The sequence below is a fragment of the Eleutherodactylus coqui genome, chromosome 1 (assembly GCF_035609145.1).
Source record: "Eleutherodactylus coqui strain aEleCoq1 chromosome 1, aEleCoq1.hap1, whole genome shotgun sequence".
Taxonomy (NCBI): Eukaryota; Metazoa; Chordata; class Amphibia; order Anura; family Eleutherodactylidae; genus Eleutherodactylus; species Eleutherodactylus coqui.
In genome coordinates this window covers 379,800,476-379,825,351 of record NC_089837.1, presented here as the reverse complement: position 1 = coordinate 379,825,351, position 24,876 = coordinate 379,800,476, and the positions used below count along the sequence as shown (strand labels likewise).

Genomic DNA, 24,876 nt, shown 5'->3' with positions numbered 1-24,876 from the left:
TGCGATCTGCGATTTTTTTGTTCTATAATTTATCGGACGAGCGCATAAAAAGCGCTCATGTGTCCGATACCATTGCAAAGCAATGGTTTTATAAAATCGCCGGACGCATGCGCATGCGCAAATCGCGGCTAAAAACGCCCGTCTGACTAAGGCCTAAGAGGGAACCTATCACAAGGTTCATGCTGCCCAAACAATGGGCAGCATGAACCTAGGACAGGTATGTACAGGGCGCCTATGTATATGTTTCAGAATAAGGCCGGCTGTCCACAGGCGATATACTGCCGCGGATTTCTGCCGCTGGGGAGCAATAATGTCGCCCCGATTTTCCATGATGAACCTATCATTATGATAGGAAAATTGCGGCATGCCGCGATTTTTATATACGCGATTGAAAAACCATCGCAATTCTTCACTCGTGTACATCGGGCTACATTTTCCATAGTTATCCTATGAAAAGCGCTCACTGTGTTACTCGCGTGCGGATTACGCAGTGTAACGCAGTAATCCTTGGGTAACGCAGGGAAATATCGCCCATGGACAGGCGGCCTAAATTGACCTTTTCCTGATCATATCATCTAAAGCAGTGTTTCCCAACCTTTTCAGCCTTTGGACATCTCTGGGAAAAAATGTTTACTTTGGGGGCCCCCCTAACCAAAAAGGGTGTGTGGCAAAGTGCATAGCTTATCACGATGTATGAGTTTACCTCTGTTATTCTAGTGGCCCTGATAGTAATAGCGCTCCCTCTGTCAGTGGCTCCAGTAATAATAGTATACCCCTTAGTGGCCTCTGTAGTATTAGTGTTTCATATATGCCCCTGACAGACCTTGGCCTCTGATGCCTCATAGTGCCTGCCACAGACATACACATTTCCTTTCACATGCTCCAATAGCGCTTGGCTGCCTTAGATAACCCTAAAAAGCTCAACCTCAGATCTTCTCATAGTGCCAATGTCAGATGCCCCCATAATGTTCAGGGTCACTGCCCCTCCCTAAAAAGCAATGTGTGGCCTCACTGACCTCCCTAATAAGTAAAACGTGGTGTGAGGGTATATGTATATTGAGGGTATATGTATATATTGCCATATGTTTTTTATGCTTTTATACCTGTATGCAAGTTCTATGCAATGCTAAAATGAGAAAAACTTAATATGTAGCCTTAAAAATCATATCAGATGTGCCAAGGCTTTGCAAGGCTTAGAGAGATGTGTCCAGAAATTCAGAGATGATACAGAACCGGATACGAAGGCCGTGTGCTTGGCTGTTTTCCCAGAAGCACCGTATCAAGATAACGACTGTTTAACTACGTATATAACTATCACTGCCTCAGGTGGAACTGCGGACATCATATATATGGTTATGCGGTGGATTTGAGCCAATGAGACCATTACAAATTCCTAGTGATGTGACCAAAGGGTATAAGACCCCATGTAATCTGTAATAAAGTGCGCAGTTATTGGCACCTGATTGGTGCTGTACGCAGAATTTCCCTGACAGTGGGCGTCACTGAAACCCTCTCTGCAGAAACAGCAATGTGTGAGAATAACTCCCCCCCCCTTACCACCCTTTCTCCACCCAAACAGCAGTGCGTGGGTGAAAATCAGGGCAGGGATTATTATCGGGGTGGGTCTTATTTTTGGGGAAACACGGTACTATCGGGGGGGAAAAAATGTCTGTGGCAGCTGATTTTTCCCTCCCCCAACCTGAGTGTTGCGGCAACCCACGTGGGGATCACTGATCTAGAGTGACAACTCACTCCCTGTTTGTGTATGTAATATGACCAGGGAGTAGGAATATACAGTATTCACACATTCTGGTCTTGGAGACTGAATTATTACAGGTAAAATATCAGTGTAAACTCATATATACAAATAAGTATGTATAACCCCGCGCCAAAAGTATATGTCAAGTAGCTGCAACTGTGAGTAGGCCACTACCCCAGCCTACCAGGATATATGAAATACTCAAACAATAACGTAGAAACGGTGCACTAAACTTGAAAAATATGCCAAAAAGAACAACAATATGCCAATGTAAAAAGCACTCACAAGGCAATGGCAGGTGGAGGATGGGAGCAGAAGGCAGTGACCAGCAGTTAAGAAAAAAAGCACAGAGTACATGTGTGAGACACAGCCACTCCAGCCGGTAGTGGCTGCAGGTATTAGTGTAGTAAGTATGGGTTCACTGAGCTGACCAATAAGTAATGCCCAGGTCACGCCCAAAACTGACAAAATCGCTCCAGAGTGGAGACATACTACACTAATACCCCCCTTGTATATTACGGGTTTGTCATCTTTTTTTCTCCTTCTCAAGGCACAAACACGGCCAGCAGGGGGTGTTTGCCTGACATTCATCCAGTGTAAATGGGCCTTTACATGAAATGAACCAGGTATTAGTCTAGTACGTCTCCACTTAGGAGCAATTTTATCAGTTTTGGGCATGACCTGGGCGTTACTTGTAGGTCAGGCTGGCTAACCCATACTTCTGGTGGAGACATAGTACATTAATACCGTGGCTGCATACACAGATACTGCGGGCTGGTGGTGATGTCAGCTAGCCTCACTAAGGAAGCTGAAAAAGCCCCAAAAAACTGACGCATATCGAGACCTAAACACTGGTCTCTTCGTCAGGACATCCCAGGTGGGATTCACTGATCAAGAGTGACAACTTACTCCCTGTTTGTGTATGCAATATGACCAGGGAGAAGTAATATACAGTATTCACACATTCTGGTCTTGAGAACTGAATTATTACAGGTAAAATATCAGTGTAAACTTGTTTATATTAGTGAACCAATTTATCTATCTGGAGGAGATGAGTATCTTAATTACAAAAATATACAATAATATTAATACAAAATGTTTTGTTACGCAGAGGTACGGCCAGTAGGTGGCACTACTGTCATAGTTTTTTTTGTTGGTAACTATTGTCTACTTTTAAATCCTTAAATAAGCAACGTTTTTCAAAAAAATTTATAAATCATTTCTATAAGCGAATATAAGAAACTTTGTATTATATCTTATTACAGAAAAATGTGTCTTTCTCTACTTTTGAGCCACTTCTCCACCCTCTTCTTTCTGCACTGATCATTCACTTTGAAATAATGCTAAAATCTGTCTGGAGGCAGATCAGCTCATTGAACCATCAGGTTACATGCTGCCCATAGAAATCCATGAAGAAAGGTGGAAGAAGTAGCTGTAGAGACAGATCGCGTGTCAGAGATATGGTGCAGCTGAAGGCTCAAGTAAGTGTTTTTCACTGCTGTATAGCATCCTTCATGCTGCTGCTGCTTCTCAGGAAAAAGTGCAGCTGTCCCCCAGGAAGTCTTAGGCCTCATGTCCACGGGTGGATCAGATTCCGCATGCGGATTTCTGCAGCGGGAGACCTGCGGAAACCATTTGCAGGTGACTGCGGATGTAATGGTTTTTTTGTGCGGATGTATGCAGATGTACTGTGGATCATTTGCACAGAAAAAAATCTGCAACCCCACCTCCCAGCCTTTTCCCCACCTCCCTAATTGATTTTAACCTTCAAATCCGCAGTGCATTCGCAATTGTATTTGTGGATGTACTGCGGATCGTCCGCACCCATTGACTTCTATTCAGCCTTGAAATAGACATGGAGCATGCTGCTATTTTTGTTTTCTGCATCAAACAGTCTGCAAATCAAATTTGCATGCTTAAATTTAGTTGTGGAAGCCAATGCTTCCCTACGGGGAACTTTGAATTGCGGATCTTCTGTGCGGGAGACCTGTGTGGATTCCGCAAATGAAATCCACCCTAACTCATGTCAAAGCCATTACAGTGTCCTTTTTGTGAGCATCTTCCACTTACGATGGCGGTGTAAGTGAGAGAGCCGGAGAGAGACTGTAACTGGTGTGAATTTGATACAGTGGAGGGGCCAAATTATTGGGACTTTGACTAGGGCTGCAGGCAATGAATCTTAGACAAAGGGAAAAAAAAGTAGGTCACTGATCAGAAATGAGGAACTGCGTATATTGAAATAGAAAAGTATTTCTGGAGTACTGCAGTGTACAACCGCTACAGAAAGTAAAGAGCCTCTTCTGCTGGAAAATAACCTCATTTGATTACATTGAACTTTGTTCGTACTAAGTGACTGTTCCCGATGACTAGGTACTGGCATTTAGAAACTGTCCCCAAGTGGCCTGAAACTGGCCTTGGACTCTTGCCAGTGTTGTACTGTTTATGTTGTTCTTCTGAGTTCAATGAGTAAAGTTACACTGTATCACATGTGTCATCCTATCTGCAACTATGTCAGCGAGTGCGTGCCCTGTCCTCATTACACTTCCACTACCCCAGGGAAAACTGACAAACTGGTCAGAAATGTCAGATACATGCCCTATAATGGGCAGAAATAGTGCTGCTCCATACACTAAATCACCTATTTTAAAAGGCCACCTAAAGCAACAGATACGCTTTAAGATGAATGCTTTTAGCGTGATGCATTAGAGCTCACAGAAGCCCTGTCAGCTGTGCCGTGTTTGTAAAGTAGTATTATATATAGACTGGCACATACTGGGAGCGACGAAACATGTTCTGTGCTGGAAGCGATGGGGGATTTTACTACTGGAGCTGTCCGAGTTAGTGTTACTACTGGTGTGACCGCAGTATATTTGTCCCGACAGAAGCACAGAGCACTACTAGTCAGCTTGTTGTGCTTTTAGGGGGTGTATTGGTTTGCTCTATTTTCACAGGCTCAGGTGGGTCATATCTGATGATCAGTAATGATTGTAAACTCAGTGATTTTGTGGATATAATCCCCTGATTCATACTAATCATTACTGATTAATAATAATCTTTGTGTAACTATACGAGTGGGTGTGTAGTAATCATGGCCAATGTTGGCATAAAGTTCACTCTCCCTTCAGGCTGCTTTACTAGAAACTTTTTGCAAAGTCATGACTTGACACAGCAGCTTAATACACTCCCTGAGGGTGCGCTTCTTTGGATATTATGTCTGTGACATTGTTTTCTCACTCCTCACCCACAGGTTCAGTACCAGGTGTCATGATTATACTACTCTACAAGTAACATGGACAGACCAGCAAAGAAGAAATTCACTATCCGGTACCGGCAGAGTTTGCAAGCATTAAAGCCATTTCGCACCACACACAGGTAAAAGTGCTTTCTAAGTTTTAGGCTGAATTATGTGGACTACACGCTGTCTCATTGGTTTATAGTTTGTAGCAGCAGCTGAATGTTGCACAATATAGAAAGGGTACACAAAAAAGGAGGAAACCCCTTTATGACATACTTTAAAAGTAAAACAATCTCTGCAGAATTAACGCATAAGAAAAAGTTGGTTTTACAATCATTCCAGTCTTGTGATTATCTAAAATTAATACTAATTAATTAGTTCTTTGGGAACCAGAAAAACGGGCTGAATTACTTTCTGTATTTTATTCATGAAGCATTGGGGCAGAGTAATGTCTGTAGTGTCTATTGGGAAATATGGTACATACTAGTATACAAGCTTGTACCTGCAATGTTTACCAGCACTAGTTATAGTTAACTGAACTTATGGTTTACACCAGAAAAACATGGTATCATAACATGTACTGTAGTTACAGCTTCAAAAAAGTAAGTGAACCATTTGGAATTACCTATATTTCTGCATTGATTACTAATACAATGTGGTCTGATTGTTGGTTTAAGTCACAAGTGTAGACAAACACAATCTATGTAAACTAATAGTCCACAGCTGTACTGTTCATTCCTTTTATCAGAGGGGCAGTGTATATTGGCCAGGTGTGAAAACGTGGCCGATATACACTTGTGTGAATCCAGCCTAAGATTGACAGAGATATGCCTTCTTGTTATTCTATTTCAGTCCATCAATATTTCTGGAGTGCCTTGCGGGCACAGCCCTCTTCTAATCATGCTACAGCATCTCTCTCTCTCTCTCTCTCTCTCTCTCTCTCTCTCTATCTATCTATCTATCTATCTATCTATCTATCTATCTATAATTGATTTTTCATCTATATAACAAAATTGCATGAAAAAATTTAATTGAAACATAAGTATCCAGTACATCACATACAGTTAAGTCTTGGAGCAAGAAGGTAGTAATGATAAGCCAGGAAAATGATCATAAAGAACAATCTAAATACGGATAAAGTGTTTAAAAGGGAAGCGTTTTGGATATTAAACTTAAACACAAGATTCCCGAAAGGAATGAATTATAAAACAGACCTTTTATACATTTATTAGTTACAGTGGATACTGTTCATTAAAAAATAGTTATTAATCCCAACATAATCCTACTTGGCCAATAATATATAATGTACTGTTGTTAATTACAATATGTGGCTACTTGCATTACCTCATATTAACAATTTGTGTCTAATTTCTGTGTTGCTGCTGGAAAGTCCTTTTCATTTTTTCATCATTTCATTTTTTCATTTTTTTTTTTATTTTTTATTTTTATTCATTATTTTTTCTTGCTTCTGTAACGATGTCATATTGATTTCATATCTTATGTTATTAAGTGGAGCATATTATAGATAAATGTTCGTGTTTATGTATTGTTGGATATACTATGCATATATGTAGAAACCAAGACAAGTTCCTGCAGGAGGGACAGGTTTTGGTAATTGAAATAGTAGATTGCCATGGGTTAAGTGCACATGTGTTTTTAATTCACTTATTTTCACTAAACCTTTTTAAGGTTTGCATAATGGCTTTGTAAGTCAGAGGTGAACAAGGTTTCATAACCGAAACGCGTTCTCTGTATTATTCAAGCACCATAAAGAAAATAAAAAGCAAGTTTTTTCCACAATAAGCTGTATTCCTGCAATTGGATTGTTTTATGTTAAAAACATCCTTCAAGAGCCCCTGTAGTGGGATAAATAACCTCGCTGATGCAAATAAGTTTCTGTGCTGGGACACTTGTAAGGCAAAAGAGTGGAAACTGTGAAAGTAGGGCAATTTCTGGTAACAGGGGAGAGCAGCACCACAAACAAATGTTTGCACTTATGAAAGATTTCAGACCACCAAGGTTTGATTTTAACACCGAACCAACAGATGTGGTAGAAGGTACCTCTCGCCTTATCATACCTCCAACACATAACAGAATTGCAGAAGTAATATCTGGCGAGAGAACTTTGTAACTGTTCTGTATTCTCACACATTTGGAGATCGGGTGGTGGAGCTTTAGGAGAATCAGTAATTCTTTTAAAAAGGAGGTTTTCCTCATGTTCCTTTTCACATAATCTGAGATAGGGTGAAGTGCGTTAGGAAAGGGAGTAGGTACTTGTTTGTAGATTTATGAAATAGGCTTGACCAAATAAGTGTTTGCGAGATAGAGAGCAGGAGAAGGATGTTAACTTATCTATACCAGATAAAGTAGTTTGAATGCAAGATAGTAATGGGATATGTGTAGTTGGTACAGTACGTTTCTGGGCAATGTCAGATGTTGGAAGTAAACACTCTAGATTGCCAAAGAGTTTAAAACTTGAAGCCGTGAAGGACTTAGTGTCCTGGGTGTGCTGATTCGGAGATCTAAGGGTGCTCTACCAATAATGTCTCTGATCTGTGTTAAGGGAAAGGGAATCCTATGAAGTCATTTTTGCTGTGAACCAGCTCCAGGCTGCAAAGGTAGCTTTCATCAAGAGACTAGTGAAGTGCAGCCCTTGATGTAGTTTGGGTCTATTGAACAATAAGTCTTGCAAGGAGATGGAAGACAGCTCTTCTCCTCTGTCTACCCATATTTTGTCCCCATTAGATTTGTACTGATCTATATTTCTAGAGAAGTGAATGGCTGTAGCATATAATTTCTTATCAGATAATGTGATGCCACCAGCTGCTCTAGATCTGTTCAAGATATGTTTTACAGTTCTTGTTTTTTTTCCAAGGCAAATTCATTTATTTCTAGTTTCAGATATGGGAGCAAACAAGGACCTGGGGAAAGGGATAGGTAGGACCTGTAGCATGTAGGTATAGTGGGGAGTAATTTAGTATATGACTATGTTTTTTTTCTCCTGAATCAAAAGAGAAAGGAGATAATTTAGGTTATAAAGATCTTTCAACTTTTGTCCAGTTTTACTGCTTAAGTAGGTAATAGAGGTGTTGGATTAATCTAAAAAGCAGAATTTAGTTAGTAAAAATTTAGACTTGCTAGAATTGATTTTAAAGTTAGATAGGGAACCAAAAAGATTAAAAAATGTTAACATTTTTGGTAATGCTATTTCAGGGTTAGACGTCAGAATAAGTAAGTCATCTGCATATGCTGCATATTCAATGACATCATTGAATGGCTGTGATTAGTTAATGCATTCAAGCCCCACAACCAGAAAGCAATGCTCTGTCGGCGTGGAGGAGGGAGCAACAGCCTGCAGCAGCGCCGCAGGGGGTGAGTATTAATTTTTTTTCTACAGCGTATTATTGGTGTATAAGTCGACAGTTGGGGGTCATCTTATACGCCCAGTCATCTTATACGCCGGAAAATACGGTGTATATATATATATATATATATATATATATATATATATATACATTAATCTATCCATGAAGTAATGCACACACAGGTATATGGCAATGCTTTTGTAGCCTTATCCAGCTTCGTGCATTTTTATAACACATCTTCTGAATTTTTTGGAAAGTTGTTTGCATCAAGGCTTGATTCACACTATCTAATATTTCTTGAGAAGAAGAGATTATTCAATAACCATGCTTTTTGCTTATTTACTTAATAGAACACGTACGAAACAGACATTTCCTGTCTCATCTGAAACACCTTTTACCAATTTGTGGAGAAGTTATTAGCTGAGAGTATAACTTAACTTTTTCCCCTCACACTGTGGATGTTTACTCAATGTACTCAATAAAAGACACAAACAGTACAAGTGTTAGAGTGGTATTAATTTAATTAGATTGTGTTTAATTGTGATTTAGATAACAATCACACCACTTTTTATTAATCAGTGAAGATATTCGGGTAATTCCAAAGGTTCACTTACTTATTCTTGCAACTGTATTTTTTTTTTGGATGGCAAAGAAATTATTTCAAAATATTTTGCAGTCACCAACATCCGATTGATAATGCCGGCCTATTTTCCCTCATAACCTTGAATTGGATCACTCCACTTGCAAGAAAGGTCCACCGTCTCTCTAAACTTCATATGAATGATCTTTGGGGTCTGCCATCACAAGACTCATCAGAAGTAAACAGCTGGAGGTAAAACTTACCTGATGGACAGTTGGTTGTAAAGACATGTGTGAGACCTGTCAGACGTAGGGGTGTACTTAGATGGACAAAGATGCCTCCCTTCCTCCATTATAGTGCCATATTTTGTCACCAAGGACAGGAGGTGTTTGTTTCCTCTTCCATGTCCTTTTCATGACTCTTGGACCAAACCCCTCCCCATAGTTTACCAACAATGCAGTTTTATTGGAGAAGAGAAAGCTGTGCCGGTTGTTAAACCCAGCAGCAAAGGGAGTGGGACCAACCAGGATTTGCAGTCATAGTGCAGGCACAAAAATGTGCCCATATTACACTTGGGACTTGTTATTTTGTATAGCGCCAACTTATTTCGCAGCACTTTCAGGTAATTTATTTATTACCTTCCACTCATTTTACCGACCTCGGAAGGATGGAAGGCTGAGTCAACCTTGAGCCGGCTACCTGAATCACGCGGGATTGAACTCACAACCTTCAGGTCGTGAGCGACATTTCACTTATGTGAAATTGGCCGTACTGAATTTAAAGGATATTCTTTTTTTTAGTATTTTGCTTATGTAGCATGAAAACTGCATTACACCTACTGTGCTTCTCAGGGGATAAATATGTCCCATATATTGTTGCTGTATTCACTGTTCCTTATAATTGGAGACCAGATGGATTCCATTTGGCTTTGATCCTCCATTCTCTTCTCTCCTTTTAAATCAACACTTCTAAAACAGTTGTCTTTGTACTTGTCCTACAAAAACATTTAAAACAGTTTTAACTGAAAAACATGGAGGGAGCTCGCCCCTAGGGTCGCTGAGGGCCATGAACGACTAAACGGCCAACAGTAATAACTCTGATATGAAAGAAAGGCAACTTACTATGCTTGGTTGCATGAACTTCAATTCAAAACCAGTACATCTACCCTCTGATTTTAGACATAACCCCTTAGTGATGACCAATACGCCTTTTTACTAACCTCACTAATAAGCTTTAAACCTGTACCTGTAATGAGCTTTAAACCCAGAGTAGTGCCATTAAAAATATGACTCGTTCCCCACAAATAAAGCAAGCCCTCATATGGCTATGTCAACGAGTAGTTTTGGCTCTTGCAATTCGACAATGAAAATCACTTGGTCCTTGAAGCACAAAATAAGCTTTTCACTAAGAGGCTAACCTTAATTAACAGTACCACATTGTATAACCAAGCCAGCTTCATAAGTAAGTAAGTAAGTGGCAGGTGGTCAGCACTTGTAAGTGAACAAGATTGTCTTCCAAAAGCTTGGAAAAACTCCTGTTTGTGAGACTAAATCTGCCATGGATCAATGAGGATTTTTTAAAACCCCTGTGCCCAATGCCACTGATTACCCATGCCACCCTTGCTGTCGACTCACTATTATCACCAGTCCACCACAATAACCAAAAGGGTTGTTAATCCGGTTACCTTCCAACTGCCGGTTTTGGTGTCAGGTAGGAACGTTTCATTACTGTTGGTCCAGAGATTATTCTGACTGCCATTATAGAGCTAGGAAGGAATTTTTCCCCCCAAAAATGGGGTAAATTGGCCTCTGCCTCATTGAGGTTTTTTTGCCTTCCTCTGGATCAACGAAGAGGGTGGGGGGTGCGGGGGAGGGGGCTGAACTAGATAGACATTTGTCTTTTTTCAGCCTAACATACCATGTTACTTCATGTTCACTGGCTAATTCTATTTACAAAATACGCGCGGGTGTCCCGCATGCGTTTTACACGGCCATAGGGATGCATTGGACACACGCAGGTAAGTAAATACCTACGGATGTCATTTTTCCCTGCCACATGGATCGCACGTGCGGGAAATCACCCGCAGCATGCTCCATTTTCTGCGAGTTTTCCGCACGGACGGCTCCCACAGGCTTCCATTGAAGCCTATGGAAGCCATCCGGATCTGCGGCACACCTGCAGCTGAATTTCTACTCTGCCGCGGGAGAGCAGGGGTTCAGAAAAAAAGAGTGCACAGCGCATGCGCATGCTGAGCACATCCACCGGGCTGAAGAAAGAAGATCTGGCTGCGACGGAGAGAAGATCCGCAGCGTCCGGAGAGGTAAGTAAAATCTTATTTTCAGGCCTCATGTCTGCAGGAAAGGAGGGACCCGCTGCGGGATTCTGCATGGAGAATCCGTGCTGGTCCGAATTTCCTAGTGGACATGAGGCCTTTTACACGGGCCGATAATTCCTCAGATTACTGTGATCCAGCGAGCATCTGAATAATTATTGTTCAGTGTAAATGCATGCACCAACTGAACGACAAACGAGAAGTCGTTCATTTCTCTTTTGTCGCTCAGTTTGTGCATGCCGAAAACCAAAAGAAGAATCGGCCCATGTAAACAGGCACTTATGTACGACTACCTGCTTGCGGGCCGGAATGATCCCTGAAACGCTCTGCCTCCATTCACTGATAATAATCATTCCTGTGTAAAAGGAGGGGAATGATTATTGCTGGGACAACCTGTTGGTTATCTTGCGCTCGACAGGTCATCCCGTGTAAAAGCACTTTATACAACCACAGATCTTCTGTCCTGTCCATTGTTTAATACTGTGCTGCTGCTGATGGAGCTACTTCTACCACCACCTCTGTTACCGAAAGAGCGATATTTTTTTTCAGCTTTTCATTTGCAAAAAGCAGTTTCTGTTGCACTTTCCAGTATGCCAATTCTGTTGCTACTCCTGAAAATGGGATTATTTGTTGACAGCTTGGAAAAAGCCATCTCTTCATTTTCACTTTCCAGGCCCAAAACATGTTGCTGCCCTCAAAAATTGATAATTTTTGGGCTGCTTAGAATAAACAATTGCTGCTTCTGCTACCACCGTGTATGTACAGTTAGGGCCAGAAATATTTGGACAGTAACACAATTTTCGCGAGTTGGGCTCTGCATGCCACCGCATTGGATTTGAAATGAAGCCTCTACAACAGAATTCAAGTGCAGATTGTAACGTTTATTTTAAAGGGTTGAACAAAAATATCTGATAGAAAATGTAGGAATTGTACACATTTCTTTACAAACACTCCACATTTTAGGAGCTCAAAAGTAATTGGACAAATAAACATAACCCAAACAAAATATTTTTTTTTCAATATTTTGTTGCGAATCCTTTGGAGGCAATCACTGCCTTAAGTCTGGAACCCATGGACATCACCAAACGCTGGGTTTCCTCCTTCTTAATGCTTTGCCAGGCCTTTACAGCCGCAGCCTTCAGGTCTTGCTTGTTTGTGGGTCTTTCCGTCTGAAGTCTGGATTTGAGCAAGTGAAATGCATGCTCAATTGGGTTAAGATCTGGTGATTGACTTGGCCATTGCAGAATGTTCCACTTTTTTGCACTCATGAACTCCTGGGTAGCTTTGGTTTTTGCTTGGGGTCATTGTCCATCTGTACTGTGAAGCGCCGTCCGATCAACTTTGCAGCATTTGGCTGAATCTGGGCTGAAAGTATATCCCGGTACACTTCAGAATTCATCCGGCTACTCTTGTCTGCTGTTATGTCATCAATAAACACAAGTGACCCAGTGCCATTGAAAGCCATGCATGCCCATGCCATCACGTTGCCTCCACCATGTTTTACAGAGGATGTGGTGTGCCTTGGATCATGTGCTGTTCCCTTTCTTCTCCAAACTTTTTTCTTCCCATCATTCTGGTACAGGTTGATCTTTGTCTCATCTGTCCATAGAATACTTTTGCAGAACTGGACTGGCTTCTTGAGGTGTTTTTCGGCAAATTTAACTCTGGCCTGTCTATTTTTGGAATTGATGAATGGTTTTCATCTAGATGTGAACCCTTTGTATTTACTTTCATGGAGTCTTCTCTTTACTGTTGACTTAGAGACAGATACACCTACTTCCCTGAGAGTGTTCTGGACTTCAGTTGATGTTGTGAACGGGTTCTTCTTCACCAAAGAAAGTATGCGGCGATCATCCACCACCGTTGTCTTCCGTGGACGCCCAGGCCTTTTTGAGTTCCCAAGCTCACCAGTGAATTCCTTTTTTCTCAGAATGTACCCGACTGTTGATTTTGCTACTCCAAGCATGTCTGCTATCTCTCTGATGGATTTTTTCTTTTTTTTCAGCCTCAGGATGTTCTGCTTCACCTCAATTGAGAGTTCCTTTGACCGCATGTTGTCTGGTCACAGCAACAGCTTCCAAATCCAAAACCACACACCTGGAATCAACCCCAGACCTTTTAACTACTTAATTGATTACAGGTTAACGAGGGAGACGCCTTCGGAGTTAATTGCAGCCCTTAGAGTCCATTGTCCAATTACTTTTGGTCCCTTGAAAAAGAGGAGGCTATGCATTACAGAGCTATGATTCCTAAACCCTTTCTCCGATTTGGATGTGGAAACTCTCATATTGCAGCTGGGAGTGTGCACTTTCAGCCCATATTATATATATAATTGTATTTCTGAACATGTTTTTGTAAACAGCTAAAATAACAAAACTTGTGTCACTGTCCAAATATTTCTGGCCCTAACTGTATACACATTGGCATTTGCCAACAAAAAGGGTTACATTTTGGACTTTTTTTTTTCTTTTAAAAAGCATGAATCCGCTAGAGCAGTGTGTTTTTAAACAAGTTGTTAGTTACCACTGGGCACCATTCGTTTACCCATATATGTTGCCCTAACTTTGACATTAACTTCGCCTTAAGTACTTAGATACACTCCTAGGTCACCTAAGAGTGTAATACAGGGTTTTTATGGCTCCTAGGCAGTCCTATACAACAGTTTTAGGGGTCTTGGTGAAGTTCAGGTTCAGTTAGAACTTATTAAGACAGAACCAAACCTTTTGTACAAACTCGGTGTATGGGCTGAACCAAACTTTTGAAAAGTTCAATCTTCACAGTTTATGAGAAGACAATGTACCATCACAGAGGTACTATAGTTGTGTTCTTTTAACTCATTCAAAGTAAAATATAATTAAAATGCTATTTTAGCGTTCAACAAATCTAACACCATTGGGTTTAAATTGTACCTACAATATACTTTCCACCCAAAATTTTGTAAACACAGTTCACATTGCAAGTATGGAAAAATGGCATTTTCTTGTGCCCTTATTGTGCATCCTCAGTGTTTTTTGCTTCCCGTTCAAATATCCTTCAGGGGCATGACTCCATAGACATAACACATGCCTGTAAATGTAAACACGCTACTTTTAACAGCTTGTATTCCATCTGTTTGTCAAGAGCAGACATAACATGTGCAATTTTTTTCAGCCAGTTTTGCTAGAGGCAAAATTGCCTTTATTTGCAACAAATTTATCCAAAGGCACACAATGTATAATAAACTATCATCAGTTTGGGTTGTTCAAGAGGTTGCCTCACTTCTAACAGTTTTGCTGCAGGAAGCAGACAGCCCCGTACACTGCACAGTGATCCTGGTTGGTACTGCAGGCTGACTCCCATTCATTTCAATAGGACACAGCCTGCAGTACCAACACAGGCCACTAAGCAATGTACAATCTGGTTCCTGTAGCAAAACAGCTAGATGTGGGACAACCCCTTTAAGTAAAGTTGAGTAATTATCTTAAGCCACCCCTTCCCTGGAGTAAAATTGCAACAAATTTTGCAACTGTCTTTTTAAATGTCACAGCTGATAAATCTATCTGAACACCTCACTCTATTCAAGCCATGCCTCCTTTTTCTCAAAACTGTTGAAACATTGGGTGTCAGAAGCACAAAGCACCAAAAATGTGCACATTTTTGCAAAAAACACGATTATGTAAAATATATAACTTTTTGACACTAGAAAGTTATTGCATGATCCTTGACACATTCCTCTTTTGTGCTTGCTGCTGATTGTATGACCTGGAAGTCAGCAAGACTTCCCTGAAGAGTTAACAAATATACTTTTAGGAACTGTTAGATATGCAGTTCCTCAAATGGGTTTTCAGAGTTATTGATTTTATATAGTTTTGGGCTCCCTATGCCCAAAACTGTAAAAATCCATAAACTCACCGTGGCGTCGGACCCCCAGTTTGGAGAAGTGTCACCACAGCATCTAACAGGTGATGTTGCCTGGCCAGAAGGCCTGTTGACATCTCGAAAACCTGTCACTTGGGCTTCTAATGTAAAAGCCCAATAGGAGGCTGGACAGCAACATCGTCACTGAAGATGTCGCTGTCCAGCCTCCTCTTGGCTGCTGCAGTCAAGTGGTTAAACAACCCACATGACTGCAGCAGCATTTGTAAACAAAAGACCAGGGTGGAGCAGCAGTGTGTTGCGGGAGGTGAATATGTTGTTTTATTTCTTTATATACAATGTGTTCCCCCACTGACACCAATGTAGAGGACATCCCAAAAACACCTTTAAAATATATATAATGGCCCATTTTTATTAATAATGTCAGATTTGACATTAAGGAAATTTGAGAGAATAGTTATCGAGAATTGCATCTTATGCACTAAAAGGCACATGCCTCTTAACACATTTACAGCATCAGGGATTGTCTGCTTGAATTTCTTTGCACTACTGCTGAAGGCAGATGCTCATTTGCACCACCAATTTGAACTTTTTAACTCTTTGACTTTTGATAAATGGGGTTACATGCAAATTAACCATGCCAACTTAATTTGCCTCTCTCGTTGCTGCATGGTTTTAGCACAATTTAGCACAGCTTTTGATGCAACCTTTTAACTTATGCAATTTCTTCCCAAATCAGAAATAGATTAAATAACAATTGCCAACATTTTTAATAAAATTACATGTACAGATAATGGCTTTTAATCATCTGCAGGAGTTGTTTGCTGAGCTGGGCGTGTGGTTATGCGATGGTTACCTAGCCAGCAGGATTCCACTGTCTCCGCCCAGCAGAGTACATAATGAGTAAACAGTGTAGTGATTATGTATGCAAGGCGAACAAAACCCATTGTGCAGCCCCTCAAAAGCCTCTTAAAATTCCATTTAAATGGAACAAATTTTGAGCAATCAAACAATGGTTTTTATGCTGGCTAAAAACCAGCGCTAAACGGCAATTGAAGGAATAGTGCACGACTGCCTGCGTTTACACGTAACTATTATTGCTCACTTTCAGCCGTTTGAACGAATTTTGAGTGATAATCGTAGCGTTTAAAAGGGCGTTTAGGGTACTATTACACAGCACCACTACCACTAGTGATTTACAGCTAATTGTCGGGTTGCACTTAAATAATTAGCTTCGCAGTTATCGGTAAAATGTGAGCCCTAGTGACTTTGTCAAATAGCAGCCTTATTCTTTGGAACCAGTTGGAGATGTGGCTTAATGACAGTAATTATGGATTCGTAAGATAACTGTGGCTTAGTAACATTACGAGCAGGACATGTGTCCAGTATGTGAGTAACATGTAAATGGCGCATGTCTCCAATTTATAAGAAGGTGTACATTGTTCTTATTGATATTATTTGTTTTTTCTATATTGAGGTAAATTATTCCTTTGGCTTTGAAGGGAAGAGAGCCCATTCTATCACAGGGCCATGGAGTTTTTAGAAAACCTGCAACAGAAATCCACAGCTGAAACTCTGATTTCTGCCAGTGATTACATACGGAAACTGCATGTAATTGCAGTCAAGTTAAACTGTGGTTTTCCATGCAGAATTCGTGGCAATGATGAACAGTTGGAACCCATGTCTAAAAAGAAAAGAAATTTGGTACCATGTTATCCAGTAGAACAAAATGTTATTGTTCCCAATAAAAGTAATCTTGTAGATATATTACCTTTTAATGACTAATGAAAAGAAATTTTTAAAACTATGTTTCGAGGTTTCTTAGCCTCTTCGTCAGGCTTATAATAGGAGATATATTTGTCTGTGTGTATGTGTTTATACATTGACACCTCCAAGAGTCTGCATCTTATGGAGCATGGTTTAGGATGTTTTACAAGCTAATAAGACACAATCCATTCTACTGATAGGGGTGCCCAAATAATTTTCATAGAGCAGTGTATCTGAAGAAGTATATTTCCTGAGTCTTGTGCCAACAGTTAAATACGACGGAGGTACCATCATGGTCTTGGTCTATTTTACATGGCATTGTCTTGGGCTGTTGCTTGTAGTGGCAAGAACCATGAACATGAAGGGGTATCTTGACATTCTAGATAGTAATATGCTGCCAGCAATGTGGCAATATTCTGGGAATAATTTGCAATACTTCCAACAAGACAACCAGCCTTGCCCTAAATCCAACGCGGTTTCAGGTTGGTTTGAAGATATGGATGTGCATTCTGGACCCGAATGCCGCCAGATGGAACCCATTGACTATAATATGTTCTGTCTGCTGATGTTATGTAGTCTGATATATTCCCAGACACAATTGTGTTGCATGCAGCCGCTGATATGAACAATGCCTCATCAGATGCTACAGCAGTGCTGCTGTTATTAGAAGTGGAGTGCAATATGCTGATGCTTCTATACACTGTTGTAAAGGCATCACCACTCCTGCATGTAATCATAAGAACAATTGCTAATAAGGACATTCTCACATTTATTTAACAGTTATTATAGTCTTTATAAACAGAACTTTGATATCTCAGAAATGCTATAAAATAATAAATCACTAGCAATACAGTAGGGTGTAGCATATTTGGTTACCGTACTATGCAGGTGTAAATAATATTTTTTTCCATATGAACAGACTACAGAAGCTGTGGGAAGCAGAGCTCCAAAAGCGTGGGAAGAGGAAAGCATCTCTCACACTGGTGCTATGGCGTTTCTGTCGAACCAGATCTTTACTGGCTTTATTGTCACTGCTTATCACTATGGTGGCTAACTTCATTGGCCCTGTAAGTACAGATTGTGTTTGCCTAAAATGTAGTTATGGTATGCAATGCTTGCTGCATGACCTAGATTAAGGTAGACCTATTCTTCACCTCTAAATTAGAAATATGAGTGCACTCACATCTAGCCTTATACCCCGAAGCAAAAAAAGGACATGAAGCTTGTAAACAAAAAAACTGCTCAAACTAGAAAAAATATTCTTAAAGGGCCAAAATGAAAATACTCCTCTGTACTTACTGGAGTAGTTGGGAGTATGGCAACAGCTAAGAAGGCAGCCCCCTGCTGGTTCAGTAACTCCCCATTGATGAGAATGGGAGTTATGGAAACAGAGTTGCACAGTCAGCTACGCTATTTTCACAACTTGGGTGCTGTAGAAATGGCATGCTGCTTTCCTAACTCCCATTCACATCCAGTAGTAGGGATAGTGTCGGAGGAGAGAGCTGCAGGTCCGATATGTGGGGCCAATATTTATCAGACTTTTATGGCATATCCTGTGGAAACCGCTTAAGTGCAGTAAAAAACTCATGTGTAACCGACAAAGCAAGCCTATAAGAAATTCTTTACCAGAATTGATATGGCGTAATAGGGAGTAGCTTGAATTAGGAAGACATATTATTGTATGCTGATAATTTTTTCTCTCTCTGCCTATAGGCCATCTTCATCCGTGCCCTGCTAGAGTACTCAGAATCGACAGAATCTAATCTTCTGTATGGGCTATGTGTAGCATTTGGTATTTTTACAGCAGAGCTTGTAAGATCTTGGTCTTTTGCACTTAATTGGGCAATGAACTATAGAACAGGAATTCGACTGAAAGGAGCTGTTTTAGCCCTGGCTTTCAGAAAGATCATGAAACTTAAAGCATCTAAGGATATTACAACGGGAGAGGTAAGTTATGTTCTGAACAGAGAACATTCAGTGCACCATTATTGGTCAAGTGTTTTTGTTGGACAGATGTAAATTCAAATTTATTAGATTACAATAACAATATATTCAGATGTAAAGAGGTTGTCTAGTTTCGGGAAACCCATTTTAAATGCTCTGAGAGAATTCTCAGTTGATAGTGAGGGAGTTTCCCATTTGAAATCCCCTTTTTAGCTAAAATGAAGACAGGCTATAAAGCCCAACTCCCTCTCTCTATGTAGGACCTGGGCTGTCTGTTGATTGCATAGCTAGCCAATTGATTTTAACGGGCATTGTATAATGCTTCATTTCTACCATGGTGGTGCTGCAGTGATTACAGCTGATCTTTGAAGCTTCCAGCAAGAAGACACCCTATGATCAGATTTTCATTGAGGAACTGTGTGCTGCTGGGATCTGTTGTTCTCTATGGGTTTCCAGCAGCACAGCACCACAGGTGGGAGTTAATTGAGCTGGCTGGGTGTGGATTTCTCCAGGCAGCTAATCCCCCCTGGTGTTTATATATATGAGCCCCTCTGGCTAGAGGAGACTGGGTTTCCCCTCACCCTAGGGTTTTGCTTGCTTGCATGTTTGTTCTGTGTTGTGTGTGAACAGTCATGTGTTCATTGGGTCTGTGCAGGTGGGCAGACTAGGTGTATGAATAGTCCTGTTCTCTCTTCAGGGGCGTACCATCAGGGGTCACAGAGGTCACAATGACGACCAGGCTCCTGCACTGAGGGGGCCCAGAGGCCGCCCTCCGCCATATGCAAATGCACATACAGTGCATTACCAGCTGGTAGCACTGCCAGCTGCGTGATTGCAGCAGTGCTGCCAACATTGCAAGATGGAGAGGAAGCCTGCCGAAGCACAGGAGGAGGGTGGAGGAGGAGTAGGAGTGAGCCAGGCAGGCAGACACACTAGAGCAAGATGATGATGTCATCACTCTGCTGTTCCTGCTGACACAGTGTACAGTGTGTGCGTGCCCTGCTGCTCTCCTCACACAGAAAAGTGGTCCGGGGTATATGGTTATCTATCTATCTATCTATGGCTGGTATCAGTTATACATCTCCCTTTATATATTGTATATAATTGCACACTTTACACACAATTAAAAAATGCATCAAAAACACATTCAGTTTTTAATAGTGTATGCAGTTTCTTAAAAACATATGTGGTCTTTGAATAATGCATGCAGTTTAATTTATGCGTTTTTCTTAATTGTGGTTCAAAAGTGCAACAAAAAACGTGATCAGAAAACGCATCTCAAAAGCATGGCATTTTTACTGCAATTTCAAGCAGCGTCTTTGAACGCATGATACAGCGTTTAACAGTGCTTTTTTAATGATTTTTAATGCAGGCAACTCTCGAAAATTGCGGCGTTAAAAACACCACGTTTCAGCGCCGGGCTGAGTAACCCCAATAAAATCAATGGGATCATTGTACTGTGGTTAGCACGGCTCTCAGGATGCCGCAATAATAGCGGTAAAAAGCGGTGTGTGTGTGAGAGTGGCCTAAGAGGCTACAAACAAATTTTCATGTAGAGCAGGAAATGAGTCATGTTTGGAAAAATTATGCTGAAGGGCTAGTTCATGTATGTAAATTCATTTTGCAGTTGTATGCAGCATGATTTAGTTATGGGGATGGGGGGTGCCCGAGCTGAACTTTTGCAAATGAGTCCCTGAGCCCTTAGTTACACCCTGTCTTTGTTGTGTTGAGTTTGAACAGGGATATGATCGTTGGGTCTGTACAGGTGGCAAGACAAGGTGTATGAACCCTCCTGTTCTGTTTTGCATGCAAATTCCTGTCGTGTTGGTGTGAGCTGTATCCTGTCCTGCTGTGGATCGCTTGCCATCTAGGGTGAGACAGGTCCCTAGGTTCCAGCTTGGGGCCGATCCCGTTGAGATGATTGCCCCGCATGCAGGCAGGTTTCATGTGGTAGTTGTCTGGTGAGTGTAGGCACCCACGAAATAATGAGGACCCTTGTCGGTGGGCTCGTGGGCTTAAGTATCTTGGCAAAAATACAAACTAATACCTCGTACAGTATCTATTCCATCAGTTTATGCATGCAGGTATGCATGGTGCATGTATTAGTCATCAGTGCTTATGTTATGTCTGCTCGTGAGTCCAGTGTGCAGTTTTTCCCTTTGGTGTCATTTGTGTAGTATCTTAAGTCTCCAACCTGCTCCAGCACGTCCTGTTTGGTCGCAATACCATCATTGCCTCCGTGCTGAGGCGAGGTGTGCCCAGTGGATGTGACAGGAACCTTCTATCAAAGAGGCATTATCCAAGGCATTAAAGGGCCACTTCAGCAAAAACACATTTTTCCATCCCTGCCCCCCTCATCCGATTGCTTGTCACACTCTGGAGGTTTCCTCTGTGTATTGAAGCCACTTCCATGCTGTGCAGCTGCATGTCTGATGCTTATCAGCCACCATCTTGAGTGAGAAAGTTTTTATTTTCAGTTTCACATCACTCCCATGATGCATTAGCTGAAGCTATACTATTCTGCCTGCTGGGAGGACAGTTTAATTTTTATTACCTTCTATATTTACCTAGAAAAGGAGGGGGCTGAGGAACAAGCACTGGGGTACCCCAACAGCAAGGGGAAGAGGAGGGGAGGTAGAGCTATAAAAGGAGACACTGAATGAGCAGTCAGATAGGTAGAAGGAGAACCAGCAGAGAGCAGTGTCCTTTAGACCAATGGAGCGAAGCATATTGAGGAGGAGTTTGTGGTCAACAGTGTCAAATGCTGCGGAGAGGTCGAGGAGAATCAGTAGGGAGTAATCACCCCTCAATTTGGCTGTCAGTAGGTTATTTGACAGCTTTGTAAGGGCAGTTTCTGTCAAGTGTAGGGAGCGGAAGCCAGACTGTAGGGGGTCAAGAAGAGAGTTTTCTGATAGATAGCTTATAAGGCAGGAGTAAACCAGGCGTTCTAATAGTTTGGAGATAAAGGGGAGATGTGAGATTAATGTATTGCTGATGTGGCTGAATCCACTTGTTCCATCTTACAAGAGTATCATGGGAAACTTGTTAGATAACATTCCATTTCTATTCATAATGGGTTTATATCCATATAGGTTAGTGCAGGTCACAGTATGTTTTATTCTTCAGTATACTGTTCTTAGCTAACCTCATTAGCTGATACACTGTAATTGAGTATATGACTACAGTATATAATGGTGTGTTTTGTTTTCCAGCTAGTTAACATGTGTAGCAGCGATGGTCATCGGTTATATGATGCCGCCTCAGTAGGCTGTATGCTGGCTGCCGGCCCTTTCATCGCCCTCTTAGGATTGTTATATACTGTGCTCTTTCTGGGACCTACAGCACTAATAGGTTCTGCTGCATTTATCTTATTTTATCCATTAATGGTAAGATTACCTGTGTCCCTGTTTAGTTATTGCATGCCTGCCTATACACTTCCAATTCTTGAGAAAATACACTTTCCTACCAAAATTCATTGGACACCTGAGCAAGAATCAAAAGTAGTATTTATTTTCATATGTTAACACTTAGTGAGGCTCCTTTGGCCTTAATGACATTGGATTCTCTCCATGGCATGCTTTCTACTAACATCTAATATACCTAAAGCTGGTGGTTACTTCCATTCATCCTGCAAATGTTTGTTGAGTTCCTTCAAAGAGGATGAACACTGTTCATATTTCCTGACCCGATGTGCCAGTTCATCCCAAAGATGCTCAGCAGGGTTCAGGCTGGGACTCCACAGGTCAGTCTAATTGTGGAACATCCATATCATCAAACAAACATAAAACAGCATTGTCTTCTTGGAAGTATTGCTGACCATTTACAGAATAGTGCCATATTGTTGGCAATACAGTATTGTCTAGGACTAGAATGCCAAGGTACACCCCCATGTTCATGGTTCTTGCCATTACAACCAACACATTGACACCACCCCACATAAAACATCCCCAGATAATCTGAAGATGGTGTGACGTGATTCATTGCATTTTACTGCCAGACATTCTTCTTCCATAATAGAGTAATTCTTTTGATAACGGTAATCTTTCAGCTCAAATAGATTACAGGGTTTTCTTCCGCATTCGCATCCTAAACCTAAAGTCTACACCTAAAGCATCAGTCTGAACGATGAACTCCCTAGAGAAATCAGAGGCTACCAACATTGGCTGTCTACACAATACAACTTTAAGTTCTGAATCGGCCATCATAAAGTGTGAATAGACAAGCACTGAACTCGTTGATCAGGGTTTGTCTCTGGGAGCTAATGACTCCAAGTAAAAGTAAATTTATATGCATTGCAGCTATAACCTGACCTGTATATGTACATGTGTATGGATTTTATCAGTACATGTAGAGTGGGTGATTACTGCAGGGGAGGAGGGAAAGTGGCTTCTAAGTGGCAAAACAGGCATTCTTCTCTACTAAGATATCTTGCACAGTTTTTATATGCACTTATACTATTGATTTTTGAAAATGTTTAGTTACTCTTTAGATGTTAGTTTACCTGCTGGAGACTCATATTCATGACTAATTCTGTACTTTTTGTGAGCTCCATTAAAGGGGCTGCTCTCATGGTAAAATTAGGTACCAATTATTTTTAATAGCCCACTATCCCTAGGAAAGCTTCTAGTTGTTGTTTTTTTTTTGTAAGTAGTCATTACCAGTTTTGTATTGCCTCAATTTTGTGAATTTGGAGATTGCTTAAGCCTCTTCCTACTCCATAGCCCAGATTTTTACTATGTTCCATTCTAATGAAAACCTTTCTAGGTTTGATAGTGAAACCAGCCTTTCTAAGAGTCTAACCATATAAAATGTATCCAAATGATTCTCCCAATCACTGCCTAATAGCATACATTAATTGAAGCATATACCTGCATACTTCTTGTGAGTAATTAAAATTTAATCCATTGCCCTTTGATAAGAAGCAGAAACGCCTTGTTAAACAAAGAACATTCTCACATAACTGGTAACACCCATCATAGTTTCATAGTTATATAAGTTGAGAAAAATACATAGGTCCATCAAGTTCAACCTTTTTTCTTGATCAATTATGTACAATTATTTTATATGTGCCATTTATTATGAAATAGTGGAAGGAATCACAGCACTTCCTGAAGACCGATAGTTTAATGCGGGGTTCATTTACATACTTTAGTACAAGCTTTTATATATATATATATATATATATCCAAAACTTTGGCAGATTAAATAACTGCAACACTACAGTCAATCAAGATGTTTCTGTCTTCCTGGACCTTAAGGCCCATTTACACAGGACAAGTGCCAGACAAACTATGCCAGACACTTGTCCCTGTGTCCCCCGCTCCCGTGCACGGGAGCTAGCACAGCTGGCTCGCACATGGAGCGGCCAGCAGGGGGGCGGGGCAGTGCAGGAGATTTCTCTACTCTTGCTACCCACCCCCCTCCATTGAGATACACAGCGGATGTTCGCTATTGAATGGCGGCTGTTTGAACTGCACGATGATGCTGCATAAAAGATGAGTGATGAAGCTCATCGCTCATCGTGCAGTTTAAACAGCCGCCGTTCAGTAGCGAACGGCTGCTGTGTATCTCAATGGAGAGGGGCGGGTGAGTGAGAGGAGAGAAATCTCCTGCACTGTCCCGCCCCTCTGCTGGCCGCTCCGTGACCCAGCTAGCTGTTCGAGCTCCCGTGCAGGAGCGTGGAGACACAGGGACGAGTGTCGGGCATCGTTTGCCCAACACTCGTCCTGTGTAAATGGGCTTTTACTCTAGTTGTCACATTTGGTAATAGAGGGATCCATGTAACAGCACATATACTGAAGCACTCAGTGGGGGAAACAACTACCAACCAGCCTCAATATTTCTTGGATGCCTTTATGCACAGCCCTCTTTAGGTCATGCCACAGCATCTTGATATAGTTAAGGTCAGCCATTCCAAAACACAAATCTTCTTTTTTTCAACCATTCTTTAGTTATTTTACTTATGTTCTTTGGGTCATTGTCTTGTTGCATCAGCCAATGTCTCTTCATCTTGAAGCCATGGACTGCTGCCCTTATATT

The 24,876-nt window shown here is 41.1% G+C and overlaps 1 protein-coding gene across 4 annotated transcripts in view; it reads left to right on the top strand.

Annotated features, from left to right (window-relative positions):
- Nucleotides 1-4,571: 4,571 nt before the first annotated feature.
- Nucleotides 4,572-24,876, top strand: part of LOC136578747 (ATP-binding cassette sub-family C member 5-like) — a 120,361-nt gene continuing 100,056 nt past the window's right edge. For 3 of the 4 annotated variants that reach the window (XR_010786655.1, XM_066578924.1, XM_066578915.1), the window contains exons 1-6: nt 4,640-4,716; nt 5,007-5,131; nt 9,036-9,191; nt 17,813-17,960; nt 18,607-18,840; nt 22,050-22,223. Coding sequence is in view for 3 of the 4 variants with exons in the window: in XM_066578924.1 (XP_066435021.1) it covers nt 5,049-5,131; nt 9,036-9,191; nt 17,813-17,960; nt 18,607-18,840; nt 22,050-22,223 (795 nt within the window). In the remaining variant the exon portion in view is untranslated. Of the gene's footprint in view, nt 4,597-4,639; nt 4,717-5,006; nt 5,132-9,035; nt 9,192-17,812; nt 17,961-18,606; nt 18,841-22,049; nt 22,224-24,876 lie in introns of those variants that run through there. The other variant, XM_066578920.1, reaches the window with a different exon arrangement.